General features: G+C 58.5%; 1 protein-coding gene across 3 annotated transcripts in view; it reads left to right on the top strand.

The window, feature by feature from the left end:
• Positions 1 to 14,278: 14,278 nt before the first annotated feature.
• Positions 14,279 to 17,354, top strand: part of UNC93A (unc-93 homolog A) — a 23,103-nt gene continuing 20,027 nt past the window's right edge. For 2 of the 3 annotated variants that reach the window (XM_039881546.1, XM_039881555.1), the window contains exon 1: positions 14,279 to 15,926. In XM_039881546.1, the coding sequence (XP_039737480.1) occupies positions 15,840 to 15,926 (87 nt within the window). In that variant the 5' untranslated portion in view covers positions 14,279 to 15,839. The remainder of the gene's footprint in view (positions 15,927 to 17,354) is intronic. The other variant, XM_039881537.1, reaches the window with a different exon arrangement.

Raw genomic sequence — 17,354 nt, 5'->3', positions numbered from 1 at the left:
AGGTGGGGTGCGGCCCAGGCTTGCTCCGGGGCCGGGAGCCTGCACGGGGCACGTCTGGCCTCCCTCTGTCCTCTCCTCGTCCTGCGAGGACGGTCAGCCTGTCACCCAGCCTCCCCCGCCCCCACCACTGGATGGCCAGTGGCCCGAGGGCAAAGTGTCACCCCGAAGGCAGCTGGCAGCTTCGTGGGTTCTGCACATGTCTGTCGGTCTGTTCAGGAAAGTTTTGTTGTCTACACAGCCTTCCGTTCTCCAGACAAATCTCGAGGTCTTCCCGAGAATGCAGACCAGTCTCCGAGGACTAGCACCTCAGACAAGACTTTCCTGAGCCCCGGGGCCCTCGCCCACTCCTGGGGCGCCTCAGGCCCTGCACCCATCTGCGGTCACTGCCAGGGCCTGCAAAGCAGACCGACTTGGGGCAGATTGACGGGAGGAAAGAGCAGGCACGGACGCGGGCACCGCGCAGACGCTCGGAGGCATGGCCGGAACGCGGGCCTGGCAGGGGAGGGACACCCTGGTGGAGAAGTGGCAGACGAAGGCCGGGGCCTTCGCGTTTGCAGGGGCAGCAAAGGGTGTGAAGGCCACCGTGGGACATCGACGGGAGACGAGGGTCATTCCAGCAAGGTTTGGGGTGCCGGCTGGGCCGACTGTCCCTTCATTAAGAGGCGCCCTGCCCTTCCTGCTGGGGAGCTCAGAGACGTTCTCGTGTCTGCCTTGTCTTGATGTCTCAGCTCTCACAAACCTCCTGCGGCCAAGGCTGTGCATTTGGGGTGGTGCCCTCTGACCTTTCCAGCTGTGGGGTTCAGCCCCTTTGGGTGCTGTCCGCCGACCAGAGGGGTCCGGGTTTCTGTGCGAACATGGTCAGCGTCCTCGGGCCCCAAACAGTCAGAGCCATGTGGGGGGTCTCGCCAGAACAGCCGGTCTCCCCCCAGCTGCACCCTCCTCACCCGGGCTGCCAAGGCACCCCGCCCAGGACGGAGGCGCACCGCCCCCCATGGCTTTGCCGCCACCTTCATCCCTTCCGCCTCGAAGTCCCCGGTAACCAAGGAGTCTCCCATCTGGATCTGCGGCAGAGTCTCTGGGACTGGAGTAAAGTCCCAGAGTCTGGGCCCCGGGCAGTTTGGGATGGGACGAATTTAAGAATGTCGCCGGGAAGAATGTCCAAAACTGTAAGAAGTCATCGGAGCCCAAACCTACTGTGACGCTGGCTGGAAAGCGAAATCTCAGATGCTGGAGAAGAAGCTTTGAGCTTCTGTTACGCGTTTGCTGCGAAGGCAGGGCAGGCACTGCAGGACAGGGTCACGCCCGCCGGGGGAGGACGCGGCATTTCAAGGGCGTGGTAGCTTTCTGTGCCGCAACAAGGACATCGCTTGCTTAAGGCAAAGGTGACACGGTTACTTCGAGCCTGGGCTGCCTGCCCACCTGACCACCCCAGCTCGGAGCGGCCCCCAAACAGGCCTTACGCTCCTGCGGGTGGTGGCTCTGGGCTGGCGCAGGGCTCAGCGTCCAGGGGCGTGGTTCCTCCGCCCGACCCGCCCGCGTCTGTGCAGCTTTCACCGCTGGGTCCCCACGGGGAGGAGGGGGCAACAGGGCAGGGCCAAGGGAGGCTGCGGGCAAGATGCACCTCCTTAAGAAGCTTCCTGGACTTCCTGGCCACGGCTGCAGGAACGGCCTGCGTTTCACGGGGCACACGGCCCCTGGGGCGGTCCTGAGGTCTGTTAGTGAGGGGGGGAGAGGGGGAGGGGCCGGGCGCCGAGTGGGCGGGCAGCAGCGAGTGACATGGGACGTGCCCCGACGGATCGTGGACGCTCACGACCGGCGCGGTGGAGGCCGGAGTCCCAGGTGTCCGAGCTGCCTCATAGGGACAGAGTGCCCGAGACACCGCGTCATCCGGACCCGCCCCCGACACTCAGGGCTACACGCACACGCACACCTCGGGCTCCGAGACGTGCTCGCGTCACCCGGGGCCTGCTCTGGGTGAGGCCCGGTGCCGTCCTAGTCCGTGACCTCCGCCGCGTGGCACACCTGGACCTCCGCTTGTTTCGCAGGGCGGGGAGCGGAGCTCAGTTTCGATAGCTTACTGCCACACCCAGAGCTTGTGTCCTGGCCCATCCCGAGGCTGCCACCGAAACCGGAGGACGAGGCCGCGGCCGCGCCGCCTGTGCCGTCAGCCAGCAGACCGAGGCAGCGGCTGGGCGGTCAGGGTCAGCGTCCACGGTCAGTGTTCACGGTCAGCGTTGACAGTCAGTGTCCACGGTCACTGTTCACAGTCAACGTTCACGGTCAGTGTTCACGGTCACTGTTCACGGTAAGGTCAGCGTCCACGGTCAGCGTCCACGGTCAGCGCATCGGCACTCTGAGGGGGCCGCAGGCGACGCCTTCAGAACTGTCTTGCCTTCTCCATCCGGCGCAGGGTATTTAAGGGGACGTTTGGACATGATTCCAGGGCCTCTGTGACAGTTCCGGAGGGGTCTGTCACGCTTCACGGAGTGTCCCTCTGGCAGCGTGGCCAGAACAGAGACGGGAGGTGTCTGGAAGGCAGGCTAGCCCGAGAGGACCGCGATCAGTACGCGTAGAGGTGTCCATCATAAGTTTCAGGGCAACTTTCCGCAGCAGGGGATGCTCCGAGCCGCTGGGGACGACCTATCGTTGAGGTACAGGACGAGGGAAACTGAAGCCGGGGACGCGGTGAGGCCTCTGCTCTGGGGGCCCGGCCCGGCCTCCTCCACCGTCACGTCCCGGAGACGGGGTCCCCGCACCCCTCCTCGCAGCCCCCGCTTCCGGGGGGTGCCGTTCACTCCCGTCCCCGCGCGTGCAAACACGTTCGCGGGACACCATTGCCACCTCTCCTCCTCCCTTTCTCAAGCTGAAGCGAGCAATTCCACAGGGGCCAGAGCTGGAGCTTGCAGGGGCCACGGGTCCGGGCGCTGGGGGCGACGGTGCCAGAGGCACAGGGGGGAGGCGTGAGGAGCGTGGGAGGCAGGGGCTAGAAGCTTCCCTGCACGGTGGCAGAACGCGCTGCCCCACAGGACGCCTCCGCGTCAGAGTTACGAGGAGCCGGTGGTTTTGAGAAGCGGCAGACGCAGGAGGGGTGCTGACCCGTGTCAGGAGGCCGTCGTTTGTAGGGGTGTCTCCGCCGCACCAGGAAGAGAGGGTCACTAACTCGGGGGACCGTGGGTGGGGCAGGCACGGGCCTAAACCTGCGTGACGGCCTACCCTGTTTCCTGTGGCTTCCGGTCACCCCCAGAGCTGACCCCGCCACGCCCTTCCTCCTCTGGTCTTCAGCTGAAGGTGGAGTTTAAGCCTGAGCTCTGAGCCGTCTGGTGGGGTTACTCATTTTTTCCTGGGAGTCTCCTACGTATGCGTGTTAATAAACTTCTACTTGTTCTCTCGTAAATCTGTCTTTTGTTACGTGCTTCCCAGCTGAGAACTTAGAGGAGTGAAGGAGATTTTATTTTTTCCTCCCTACATCACCCGGGTCCTACTTCCCCGACCAGGTATCATTCTTATGAAAGAATGACAGGACCTGCCCTGCTTCCCTTGGGTGGTTGAAAACACGTTCACAGTAGACTCAGTACAACATAAGCTCCTTTGCCCGACATAACTGGGGAATGTATAAGATCAATAAAAATTCATTCCGTCCTTCTCAAGTTATCGCGCATCTGCCAGAGCTGCAGAGCTGGATGGGGCGTGGGGAAGATGCTGCTGCGAGATACACCGAGTCACTGCAAACTTTTCGAGAATGGCTTCAGACTGGGCAGGGAGCACCGAAGTGGCCGGCAGCGTCCCGACAGCAGGAGCCCGGCCGGCTGGCCCCCAGGAAGGGCAGCAGCCGGCTCCTGCTCAAAGCCCCGTTGGCTGTCTGTGATGGGTTGTCCTTGGGGTCAGTTCACGCTGTGGAAACGGCAGTGGGGGAGGGGACCTCTCCAAGACCGAAAGGCTTCAAGGAACGACTTCTGAAGGAAGCGACCGCATAGTGGGGTCTCTGAGAGAAACAGAGTTAGCCCGGTGAAGAAGGCCGGGCGGGAACGTCCAGAGGCACCGGCGCGGGCAAAGTGGCCAAGACGCCCGTGCTCCGCCCACGAACAGGGACACGGGGCAGGGGCCCATCGGGCTGGAAGAGAAGAGGGGCTCTGAAGCTGTCTGTGTGCCCTGCGGGGGCCGGCTCCCTAACACGCAACGCACGGACATGAGGAAATTAATAAGAAAGGCAGTAAAGAACAGAGCAAGGATGTGAAAAGCCAGTTGATAGGAGAGGAAGCGCAAACGACTTGCGAACGTAAGAATGACGCCCAGTCTCACTTGCAATTAAAGAAACGCCCAGTGAAACAGCTAGATGCCCCCCTTCAGCCAGCACGATGCGAGATTGAGACGGCTGCCGACGTAGCGTGTGAGCTCGGGGGCCACACGGCGCCTGCACGGGTGCAGCCTTTTAGAGGAAAATTAATTAAGGTCGAATTTTAACACGTATCTACTCAGTAATTTGGTCCTATAGATTTCTTCTCCGGATATCTGCCCAGGAATCCAGAAGCAAATGAGGTGCATTTGCCATGGTTTCGTTTAGAACGGCAACACACTGTAAAGCAGTTTATGTGGCAAGAGGACCAGCCATCGGGGAGATTATGACGCCTCCACCTGGCGGGCCACCCACGCAGTGCCACACGGAAAGAGGCGTTCCATCACGTCAAAATATGACCGAGATTTCTGTTGAATTAAAAATGGCAGAAGAAAAATATAGACTAATTTCACGAACTTCTTTTTTAAAAGTCCGTATATGACTTAAGAGAGACATAAAATAGAGCCAGAGACGGAGCGGATATTTGGGGTACAATCTTCACCCCCGGAAGGGCCAGCCGAGCCCCAGTCACCTTTCTGGTCTGAAGAGACCCCTCTGATTTCCACCTCCTCTCTCTGCCGCCCCTCCCCCAGTCGCTCTGGACCACGACATCTCGCCTGTTTCGATAGCATCCCCTCTGCTCCGAGAATTCGTCCCCTCTGCTCCGAGAATTCGTCCCCTCTACTCTCGCCCCTCAGGCTTCCGCTTGGACCCACCTGGGAAGCCCCTTCCTCTGCACATCCTCTAGCTGTCACAAAAGCACCTCTGCGTCCCGCATCACAGTCCCTCGCATGTCACAATATACATACCTGTTAATTTGCCTGGGCCCCCTAAACGTGGAGGCAGGTGTGTCAGGCCAGCCACGGCTCACGGCTCCGCCTTCACTCCACTGGCACCCGGTAGACACGCGCTCCCTGAGTGAGTAATAACCCAGGGACGTGAGCACGGGGAGCCGCTGAGAGCTCCCCAGAGGACCACACGAGAGAAGCAGCGGGTGGGGCGCAGGTGAGGCGGGGTGGGGCGCAGGTGAGGCGGCCTCGCTGGCGGAAGGGAGGTGCGGGAAACGTTTGCCCAGCGTCATCGGCAGTGAGAAAGCTGTGCTGAGGAGCAGGACGCGGGGCAAACGGGAACGGGGCTGGCTTCAGATGGGGGACGAAACGGGCTTGTGACGAAGGTCGGTACTGAGTTACATAGACGGTTCTGTGTGATCGCGCCAAAGTCGATGGGAATAGTGCCTATGCCCCCGTCACTGAGAATTTAAAGCCAAATGGAACATAATATTTTTTACATTACTATTTGCTATGAGTCAGGGTCATATTGCAAGTAAATTGATATTATGTTTTCAGAGTTTAAAAACACCAAGCAAACATTTCTCAGGGCCCATAGATGAGTGATAACGAAGAAAGGTCAGGGGTGTGGAACCGTGTGTCCACAGAGAGCCCTGCGGGCCCCCCGGGAAGGAAAGGCCGTCCTGCTGGCCTCAGAAAGGGGAGGCTGCGTGACCAGGGTCACATTCTGTGCAGGTCCCCTTGCGGGGGAAGCCACCTGGGCATCGCCGGCCTGAGGGCACATATCCTCCTCCTCCAGGCATCTCCTCCCTGTCACAGGGACTCCTCGGCCAGGTTAGCACCTCCTGAACCCCCACCCCACCCGGGTGACCCGCCCAGGAGGTGGGTGTCCCACGCACGCTGGTCCCGATCTGCTCCTTTCTCTCCTAAGAACTTTGCTCTGGGGTGCCAGAGTAGGGGGGTCTTTGCTTAGGAGCGGGATTGAAAGAGAGAATTAACAAGTGAGTTTTCTTATTAGGACACACAGCAGTGGCGGAGTCTGGTAACTTGTCTCGTTGAGGTCGGTCCTGGTGGGTCCCACCTATAGGCCTTAACCCGGACCTTACTGCAGTGGGGACGGAGGGGACGTGACCCCATCTTCGGTCTCACCAGCACGGGCCATCTGTGCTCCAGCCCCGGCTCCGCGTGTCCGGCTTCGGAGACCAAGCGGGCAGACACACCTGCTCTCTAGTGGCTGCTCCTGACGCGGAAGCCCCCGCAGCTGCGCAGGTGGCCACCCGCCAAGGAGCCCAGGAGGCGACACCAGCCCTCCCTCCCAGTCCTCTGGAGCCTGTGGCCTGCGAGATCAGAAGGCCTCAGAGCCCTCGCTGACCGAAGCGGGACTGACCGAAGCGGGACTGACTGTGCGGGGCATGCAGGGTGAGGTAAGGCGTCTGACTTCATTCCAGACGAAAAGCAGACAGGGCTGGGCGTGCTGACCCTGGAGCCCCCAACAGCCCCCCGCGGACACAGGAGTCTCGGCCCTCAGGTGGCAGAAAGGCCTACACGCTCCCGGGAGGGGACAGCTTAACTCCAAGTGACGTCTGAGAAAGAACTCACAGGCGTCCTAGTCTTTCCATGAGACTCAAACATAAATGCAGGCGTGAGGTCAAAGGCTGGCGGCTGCCCTCGCCGCTGGTCGGGGAGCCCAGATGTGCAGGGCGGGGGTGCGGGGTGCGGCCTTAGGCTCCCCTGGGGTACAGACGAGCTGCGGGCAGCTGCCTCCAGCCAGCGTCTCAGGCGCAGAGCTGCTCGGGGAGCGTCTCCCATCACGTCCAGCTGGTTTAGCGGCTCTGAGCGCAGTCAATCTGCCGTGAGACCCAGACCAGCCTTGCGGCAGGTGTGCGGGGCCACGGGGAAGTGTGGATGGGGTTGTGCCTGTGTCCCCCAGGGAGAGGCTCTTTGTGGTGAGTCCCCTCCTGAGGGGGAGGGGAGACCTCGGACAACGGTGTGGGGGTTTCGTAACAACACTGTGCTCTCATATGGGACAAGGAGCTCAGGAAAAGTTCAGCATCATCAGTGACAAACAACATACAATGTTCCAGGGCCGTGGGGCGGACGGCTCCCCATGCTGCCTGGACCCCAGGCAGAGGGTGGGTCTACACACGGAAATCACGGTGCATGAGGTGGGGAGACAGAGGTTCAGAGGACACCTGGGAAGTGTTTGTTTGACAAGCCCAGGACTGAAGTATGCCTACCCGCTCATCGCTAACCAGCTAGAGAGGAACATCTCTCAGACAGAGATGCGCACACTCAGTCACACACACACGCACAGACAGGCATGCACACATGCACACATGCACATATACACACTCCTGCATACACACACAAGGCATGCACACAGACATGCTCACGCACACACAGGCATGCACACATACATACACACTCATACACACAAGGCATGCACACACTCACACGCACATGCACAGGCACAGGTGTGCACACGTGCACACATACATACATAGGATATACATATACACATGCACAGGCATGCACACGTGCACACATGCATGCATAGGATATACATATACACATGCACAGGCATGCATGCATAGACACACTCCTGCACGCACACAGGCTTGCAGACATGCATGCACACACCACGCATATACACATAAACACACATGTACGCAGTCATGCACATACACATGTGCTCAAGCACATGCACATTTACGTACATAGACATACACGCACATCATCTTTATCATTCCTTAGCAGCAGGTCTGCAGAATAAGAGACGCGGTGACAAGGACCCTGACGATGACAACAGAGGGCGTACGACTGCTCAGTTGTTGGAAGAATACGGTCCCGGAAGAACTCTCGGCAGCCGAACCAGTCAGAACTAGGAGGCCGGAAATACAGCCATTTCCCGACCTTTCAAGGGTAACCTGGCCCTTCCGGACCCCAGGGCTTCAGGAAGTGATTCCGTAGCACCAGGGTCTCACGGAATGTCACGTGCCATCTGGGAATGTTAACAGTCAGGCGTCGCTTGTGTTGGTACAGTCCGAACGTCCCACCAAACCCAAAGGCTACTTACTGAATGCTGAGTGCACGGCACAGGGCGCGGCGCCCGTCAGAGGCGGGACACCGGGGCGCAGGGGGACGCGGGGGCGTGCACGGACGTTCAACCCCTCACGCCTTCTGCCGCGGCTCAGGGCGACACTCGTCTGCGCATTTGTTTTTAAGATTTCCTGTGACGTTTTCTGCCGTGGACTCCGGGTTGGTGGCTCCTGGAGGCTCGCCAGCCCGGGGGACACGCTGAGCAGGTGTTCAACAAACAGCTGCTGAGAAAGTGGTCAAGGCACCGGCTCTCAGAAAACGAAAGGCCTGTCGGGGGGGGGGCAGTGAGGAAAGTTGTTCAAACAGCTTCAGAGCCCCTGGGGACGGGGAGAGGGGCAAGGGCAGAGAATCTGCCACGCGCCACAACACGTCCCCGGAGAGAGCACCCCCACCTCGCTCCCGCCGTCGTGGCTTCTGGTCCTACTGCGCGTCCCTGTCACAGAGGGCCAGGAGGTGCTTGTCCACGGAGTGGGATGAGCGAGTATGTGGTCCGCCCCCAGAGGGAGGGCAGCTGGGACTTTGGGACGGGGAGCCACGTGCAGTCATGCCAGCCACCTCTGAGGGCGACCCCGGCCGTGGATTCCGGGTCGCAGGAGGGCCCTGCTTCCTGTCACCACACGTGGCCTCTACGGCTACTGCACAGCAGGCCCCTGGGGGCGTTTGCTGGACGCCGCATCTGCGCGGCCGTCTGCCAGGCCAGCTCCGACGGCCCAGACAACTTCTTGTGTCTTTTCAGCTCACCAGGGATAGGCCACACCTCAAGGGCTGCCGGTCCCGTGGCAACCAGCTCGGGGACAAGTGTCACAACGTCGCGGTGGCATTGCCGCCGTGCCCAGAGGGTGGCGCCTGAGCCCGCACGGGCGTGCGGAGCCGGGACAGTGAGGCGGGCTCAGCCGCAGCGCTAGCCGCGTCGGGTGCTGTGCGCCCCGCGCCGTGCGCTGACCGGCACTTGCTCTGGAAGCCGCTGGCGTCCAGCTCTGAGACGGAGGGAAACTCGGGAAAATAATGACGGGAAACTCAGGGGAAAAAAACTTTCATGATGAAAATAAGACGCCTAAAAATAAGTGGGAGTTTTAGTGTAACGTGTAGAGTTTTGTCATCCGTGTAGTGTAACATGCATGACAAAATTTCTTTATAAAAGTATATCGCCTTTAAAAATCTCTATTTTTTAAAGTGGACGTTCTTTCTAAAAACGGGGAAGCGGTATCCGGGCGCATCGCGAGGGGAGGGTGAGTGTGGCCCCTTCCTGCCACAGGCCTCGTCGTCCAGAGAGGGTTTGCTGAGTGGACTTCCAGACGCACGGTGTGCACACACGCGTACACACACGCGTGTGCGTGTACACGCATTTCTATCCCTACGCATCCACGGGTGTGTATGATTCTTGATTTAAGATGAGCTCCTACTATTTTTATTCAAAAACCAAGCAGCGATTTCTCTTTCGAAAGCGCTCGCTCAAGCACGCCAGCTCCGGCCCGGGGCCGACGGCTCGCCAGGGAACATTTCTCAGGGCGAAGGCGTCCGGAGAGGCAGCCGCCAGGGGCTGCGGTCCACAAACAGGCTGGGCCACTTGCTCAAGCCCAGCAGGTTTTCGCAATGATTCCCCGGTGTCCTATTGGTCCCTTGCAAGCAACAGCAAACCGGGACAGAGTCTCCGTGTCCCGACGCCCCGAGATTTAGGAAGCCGAGGGCCACGTCTGCGCCTGGGACGGAGGAGGCTGTGAAACTAGGTGAGATGGAGAGGACGGCGTGACTGAGTGTGGCGGCGAATTTTACATTTTACGGGGACCTGTGAGTCGTGGGAGCCAAGGCACACGATTCGCTTGGGAGGTTCGCCAGTGCAATTTTACATTACAGTGGCTTTGCCTGTGCACAAAATAGTCAATTGAAAACTACCTGAAGATTTCGGCACAGTCTCCACCTTTGGCCCTCAGCAGGGTGTTGGGGACCGTGTGTCCTCGGCTGTCCACATTGCCTTTCCAGGTCCCCTAGCTACGTGGCGGTCAGCAGGACGCTGGTGGAGCTGCGGGCTCCGACCCGCTGGCTCGCCGGATGCCCGAGGGCTGCAGGGCTGGACGCCCGGTCTCTGTTCAGTCTGCACCGCGGGGCGAGCAGCTGGAGCGGTGGCTGTGTGTGGCCCAGTGCGCTTCCTCCGCCCTCGTGGCGAGGTCCCAAGGCGGCCGCCCCCCGTGCTTGCTTTCATATGACCTGCTTTATTGGGGGGAAGCATGTATCCCCAGCTGGATCTGTTCGATCAGTTTGCTTAGCTGTCTGTTGCCTGTTCGCCTGCATTAGAATTACACTCCTGCGAGAACGGGCCCCTCGCCACCTGGTGAGGGCCATGTCCCCAGCCTGGAGTGACACCTGGCGCAGGTGGCATGGCACCCCCAGCAGTTGTGGGATGATTGTGGAAGGCGGTTCCACATGGAAGGCCACAGAAGGCTCACGGGGGAGAGAAAAGGGGCTGTGTATGTGGAGAACAAACACTTTGTGTGCTGCGTGTGCCTCTGTGTGTGCCTGTATGTTTGCCAGTGTGTGCCCATGTGCACGTGTGTGGCCGTGTGTGCGCATGTGTGCATTGTGTGTGCCTAATGTGTGTGCTTGTGTGTGTGTGCCCATGTGTGTGCCTGTATGTTTACCCATTATTGTGCAACAATACTTGCGTGTGTCGTGTGTGCCCGTGTGTGCTGTCCACCACAGGAAACATGATGTACTGCGTGTGTATATGTGTGTCCTATGTCTTAATGCCCTATGTGTGCCTGTGTGTGCCCATGTGTGTCCGTGTGTGCCGTGTGTGTCCGTGTGCCATGTGCACCGCATGTGCCTTGTGTGTCCCTGTGTGCCTATGTGTGCCCGTGTGTGTCCATGTGCTCGTGTGTGTGTCTGCGTGCATGCACGTGCAGAAGTGTCCTACACCAGGAGCCTCTCACCCCTCTGAGTCTGGGAGTGGAGAGTAAAGAGCATCTTCTCTGATGGATTCGACATTGCTAAGCGGTGACAAGTGAAGGACGGTCAGAGGCCGCGGGCGGGTTCCCATGGCAGGTTCTGGCTGCAGAGTCGGCCCAGGTACGAAGGAAGGCTCAGGACCTGGAGGGCGGGGACACCCAGAGCCTGGAGGCTTGGAGGGCAGACACCACGCAGGAGCCGGTGAGGGCGAAAATGCCTCGTCCCCTGGGCCCGTCGGTTGAGCGTCGCCTGAGGAAGGCCTCGGCCACACACCGGCCCTGCTCCCGGCTCCGCGCCCGGGGCCTCGGCCCAGGGGCACCGGGTCCAGGAGAAACCCCACTCGACTCGGCAGGCCCGCCTCTCCAGGTGCATGGTCACAGCCGCCATCTCAGCCCGGGAGCCAACGGGCAAGGCGTCAAGCGCGTTTATTTCCAAAATGTAATTATTCCGAACTTAGGCAAGGATTTGTTCCTGTCCCTTTATATACAGTTTTCATCTTTGTAGTTGAAAGTATAACTAGTGAACAGGATGAATTTGAATACACATGGCGCTGCTTTTATTAACAAAAGTGTGCAATTTAAATGTCAAGAAAATTAATATTAATTGGCTTAATGTTAATTCTTTAAGAGAAAACCGTTGGTGAGACTCCCCCTAAATCGAGAGCAGTCTCTCGCTTCTTAGCAGGAAGTTCATGGCTGAACGTGTGGCCCTGCGGCTAGTGCTCACAGCGCCCGGGCCTCGGTGAACGCGCGGTAGCCAGATGGCCCTGGAAAACCGCTCGCGTTGTCCAGCGTCCTGTGGTTCTCGAAAAATCCATCTTTTCACTCACTCCAGCATCCAGGATGTGGTCCTGAGACCTCGGGCGGATCTGTGCGTGTTTGGGGAGGTGACATGAGGCGTTTACACCCACGTCTCGTCAGCCACGCGAGGTTTGCCCTGAGTGGACGGGGCCGAGACGCAGAGGAGTCCGTGTCCGGAGTGTCTTGCTCCGTCCCCGCCCCGCACGTGTCTGGAGAGATGTGGGAGTCAGTGGGGACACGTTTCTGAGTCGGGGCCTCTTCGGTTATGAGGAGAGCACTGGTGACCTCATCTAAAACTGTCCTTGAAACGATAAGGCCTTGGGTGCGGTGCCTGCCGCGGTCCAGCCACGACAGGATCCAGGGGGCCCCGAAGGTGGGCAAGGCGTCGGCGCGGGAGACAGTCGACTACACAGCTCAGAGGCGGTGTGACGCTGTTCCGTTTTATTGTGATTTGAGTACAACTTTTATACTTTCTCTTTTGGCATTTGATTATACTTTGTGGTTAAGGTAGCAGGGAGTTAAATTTCTGTGGTTAGGCGAAGCAGAAAATCTTATAGAGTATATTATTATTAATGTTCATGATCAACTAGTACATTCTTCTCTCAATCATTAGAACAGAACTACCTGATGGAACGATCTAAACTTTTAATTCTTATATCTATTACGTAAGATACAGTTTGATTTAAGTAAAGGTGATAGATAGGTGTATCCCTAACAGCAAGCATTGGCTTGTGGGCAGACATTGTTCTTCTTTCTGCCTGAAGAAATCTTTTAATTGCTATTTGATTTATGCTATATCTAAAGTTCAAGCTGAACCTTTCTCATAGCTGTTCAAAAGTTTCCTTGGTGCAGTGTTGAAGAAAATATTTATAAAAATCAGTTTTACAAAGCTGCTTTCATAAGCTAAGTTTCTGTTCCTTTGTTTTTTAAGCACCAAGGAGGTCCTGACCTAGCCAGGCTTTCTATAAAACTTAAACTACTAGAAGGCACATGAATTCCATCTTTATTCACCACACGTATGCTATCTTCATTATAAGCTCCTGTATGAGACAGAGGAGGATCAGGTAATCTTTTCATACTATTAGCCCCCCTAGGTGGATACCAGAGTTTTCCATTTATCCACTAGGCCACAAAAGGAGGCCCTTCCATAGTAGGCACAGGCTTATGAGTAAATTTCTTATCTTTTACTAATTTTCCTACTAACTGCGTGGGAACAGGAGTATAAGTTGGTTCTAGTAATTCAGCTTGTTGTAATTTATTTATAACATCTTTAAGAGGTGAGTCGAAAGGAATTTCTCTTAATAATTGTTCAAATAAAGGGTTTACGCATTCTGGACACGTCAGGGTGACTGGAGCTGATTCCATACGTGGGGAATTTACTATGTTTTCCTCAGAGCCAATTTTGAGGAAATCCACTTGTATAGCATTTACACTTACTAGAATTTGTGCTACCTAAATTCCCCCATTAATAGGATTGTTCCTAAGAATCCAATTATCCCTAAACACATGCCACGTCCTCGTTCTTGACGATGCATTCCTCGAAGCCTCTGTCCCCATCTCCGGACCTTGTCACGCAGTAGGGTAGAAAGAGGACGCGGCAGGGGCCGATGGCCATCTCTTTTAAGAAGCATTTTGTCCCGCTAGAGAGCCGAGGCCGATTGTCAAGTATCTGTCTCTTAAAAATCCCTTCAGAGGGGTTCACGTTATTCAAGAGGGGAGCTGGTTTTCCAAAGAGAGCGGAAACACTAACTCGAAAGGCTACCCGCACCCCGGGTTCACCGCGGCGCTATGTACAGCAGCCAAGAGGCGGGGGGAGCCGGGCGTCCAGCGGTAGACACTGGACGAGGACGAGGCGGCACATGTGTGCAGTGAAACATTACTCAGCCGTGAAAAAACGAAATCTTACCATGCGCGACTACGTGGGTGGACCTAGAGGGCGCTATGCTCAGCGAAGTGAGTCAGCCAGAGAGACAGATGCCACATGACCTCACTTCATGCGGAGTCTGAACATCGACACAAACGAATAAGCAAACCGAAGTGGAAAACAGGCCCTTGGATCCGAGAACAAGCTGATGGTTTGCCAAAGGGGAGGGGTGGGGATGGGAATTTAAAAAGAAAAAAAGCCTTAAAAACAAATAAATAAAATCCCAGAACCAGGAGGGAGCCACCAAACAGCCTCCACTCGATGGTGATGGCGCTGATGACTAACTCCTGACTGGAAGAGGGACTGGGGGGCGGGGGCCGGGGAGGGACAGGGGCAGGACAGGGGCGGGACAGGGGAGGGACAGGGGAGGGACCGACCTGCACAGGCAGAAACAGACCCGGGGTGTCTTCGTGCAGCCCGGAGGGAGGCCCTTGGGACACAAACGCGGATGCCGGGTCGCTCCCCAGAGCCAGCTGGCCAGCCCCAGGCCACTCAGGAGGGTCTCCTCGCTTCGAAATCGCGTCATTGGTGGGTGGTTGCAGAAAGGCCGGAACTGAAGTGACATGCAGTGGACTGAATCGCACCGGACACAAAAAGGATTCGTTCATCGACAGCGAGATGGGTATGGACCAGTCCACATTATGCCATGTGTTACGTGTCCTTTGATACTGTTCCAACGGGCGTTTCCCGGGGGAGTTAAAACATCACCTTAGCCGGGTGGCGTCATCGCTGCACGTCAGGGCTGTTCCATCGGCCTCGCATTATTGGACTTTTGCCGCCCTCCTTTTTCAAGAGGAAACTGAGGTTTGGGGAGTTTTCTGATCTGGCCGAGACTGCCCAGCAAAGAAGCCACGGGATGAGGGTTTGACCCTGTAAAGGTCACGTGTCCCCGTGGTCAGCACCCCTCCTCCCAGACTATGTCGCTCGCCTGTCTGTATGCGCGTGACAATCTGTGCTTGGTCAGTACTCAAAAGCATTATTTTCCTAAAAGTCGTGTTTTCATTGGAATAAGGTAAGCTGCTCTGGAAGGGGGTGGCATGCCTGCCTGAGCAGCGTCCCCGCCACGTGGGACACACGCCGGCGCTGTCGGCTTGCCTTACTGACCCAGACCAGACAAGAGTGACTGACTTCACGGAGTCTGGAAACGGTCTTCAAACATCGTGCTTTCCTAGCAATCGGCTAAAACAGACGCTTTTCCTTGCTTATTAGAAAACTCCAGGCCGGCCGGCGACGCACAGTAGCCGCTGGCCACACGGAGCTCTTTAAATTTAGACTGTGATTCATGAAAATTGATGCAGTCACGACTCCGGTTCCTCAGTCGCCCTCGCCATGTGCCTGGCGGCCGAGGCAGGGGCAGTGTGGGGGGTCCTCCAGGCACAATGCCAGGCCCGAGAGGCAGGGCCTCTGCGCCCTTCCGACCCGCCCGGGAGTGGGTCTCGGGCCCTGACGGTGCGAGCCACCCCGTCCCGCTGGCCCTCGGCACGTGCGATCGTGTCAGCGTTTGTTCAGAGGCCGAAGTGTCCGTCTCGAAGCCGACATTTGTGCTTCTTTAAGACCTAAGTTCGTTTCACGTTCTGTGCCGTTGACGATTTCTCTTCATCCGGAAGGTATCATTATAGACACATAATGGTGCAAAGCGTAACAGTACAGAATGCACAGTTACGTCCCCTGATGTGACGCCAGCTCCGCACTGTAAGGACCACAGGCGGCAGGAGTTAACCGGGAAGCACAGGCGCCTACGAGCTGACGAGAGGCCTAAGCTTTTGCCCTGCTGGGCGCTGGTTACCGCCGACCGCAGCGAACTTAAACAGTGCCGTGCCGCTCCGAGGTGTCGGTGACAGGGCGGGTGACACCTGTCACTCGGGGGGAGAGAGTTCCCTGGCACACTGACCCCTGGGCCCGGCCGCCGTCTTGCAGGGAGCCGGGAGCCGCGTGTCCCCTGACGGTCGGCGATGGAGAGGACGCTGAGGAACGTGCTCGTGGTGTCCCTGGGCTTCCTGCTCCTCTTCACGGCCTACGGAGGGCTGCAGAGCCTGCAGGTGCGTGCGCCCCGCCCCCTGGCCCCCCCCTGCTAGCCCTCGAACAGCCCAAGCCCTGGCCTCCCAGGAACCGGGTTTCTCGCTGTTACTGGCCGTCAATCTCCAACCCCACCCCAAGTGGCCGGTGGCGCGACTTCCCGGTCAGGTGCTCGAACTTCCTCCATCCCAGTGACTGTGACCCTTGGACCCAGAGAGCAGGTCCTGGGCTGGTGATCTGAGAAGATAAGCGTTGCCTCGGGCGGGACAAGGGAAGAATCACTGAATTCTTTGGCTTCGGCCTCCGGCTTTGGGTTGGGGCAGCAGGGGAATTTATCAGCTGCGTACATTCCTCGGCTGCTTTAGGCAAAACCATGAGCAGGGACCAAGTCTCTGTGCTCGGCTGGCCTGGGTCTCTCTAAAGGCAGTGGGCGCAGGCCTGGGACTTGATGTCCTACACCGACCCCAGGCAGGCGCGTTGTAAGCCTGATCTGTAACCGTGAATAAAACTTCCAGGACCCCGAGGGCAGTCGGGAAGAAGACGTGGCGTGTGGTCGGCCCCTGGTGCTTTCTGCCCTGTGGCCTGGGGGCCACTACAGGATGAAACATCCTGAGAGCATCTGGTGACACGTGGGTGTGCTCTTGCGTGGTTTGTCGGTGAGGGACAAGGAGCAGTCACCTCCCTGTCCAGAGCACTGGCCCAGAAAAGCACAGCAGGGGGCCCGGTGCCAAGGGAGCAGGACGGGGGAGAGGCCGGGCCTGGAGTACTCGCCACTGCGACGCAAACACTCGGGCCTGTGGCAGTCGCGAAGGCTCAGGGTCCGCCTCGACATCTGAGAGCCCGTCCCCGTGGGCCCCGTTGGGTCCTCTGTCCGGTTAGGCCCGTGGCACCTGGGCGCGTGGCGGTGTCGGTCCCCTGCCCACCGCTCCGCCCATGGCCTCGTGGGCACTGCCTCCTCCGGTGAGCGCTGACCCCACTGTGAGGTGCCGGGGTGCGGGGAGTTCGCGGTGAAAGCAGGGGTCCTCCGGAAGGAGGGCATGGGCTCTGCGGTCACGGCTCCCCCCGGAGAGCCCCCCACGAAGGGGCCCCAGCTCCAGCCAGGGCGGCCGTGTGTCCTACGGCAGCTCGGGGACGGCGGGCAGCCCGCACCCTGACACCCTTGTCCCCCAGCCTGCCCGGCTCTCGGGGGTAGTAACAGCGCTGTCATTGGTGTGGTCCCTGCTCCCTCAGAGGACAGGAGCTGTGTGACAACCAGGCCTCTGACCCTGACAAGGGACCACCTGCCCACCCGCTCGCCCACCCTCCACCCGGCCACTCAGCCGGCCCCGGATCAGACTGCGTGCGCGTCACTCATCTGTGACGGCCGCGTCCAGCAGGCACGCTGGCTCCAGCCAAGGGCGTGAGGCACACGGAGGTGACTTCACGAGCCACTGCGCCCCGACCACGCTGGA

This window comes from Pteropus medius, unplaced genomic scaffold (assembly GCF_902729225.1).
Source record: "Pteropus medius unplaced genomic scaffold, Ma_sr-lr_union100, whole genome shotgun sequence".
Lineage (NCBI taxonomy): Eukaryota > Metazoa > Chordata > Mammalia > Chiroptera > Pteropodidae > Pteropus > Pteropus medius.
The sequence above is the reverse complement of the archived record's forward strand: the minus strand, read 5'-3'. Positions and strand labels throughout refer to the sequence as shown.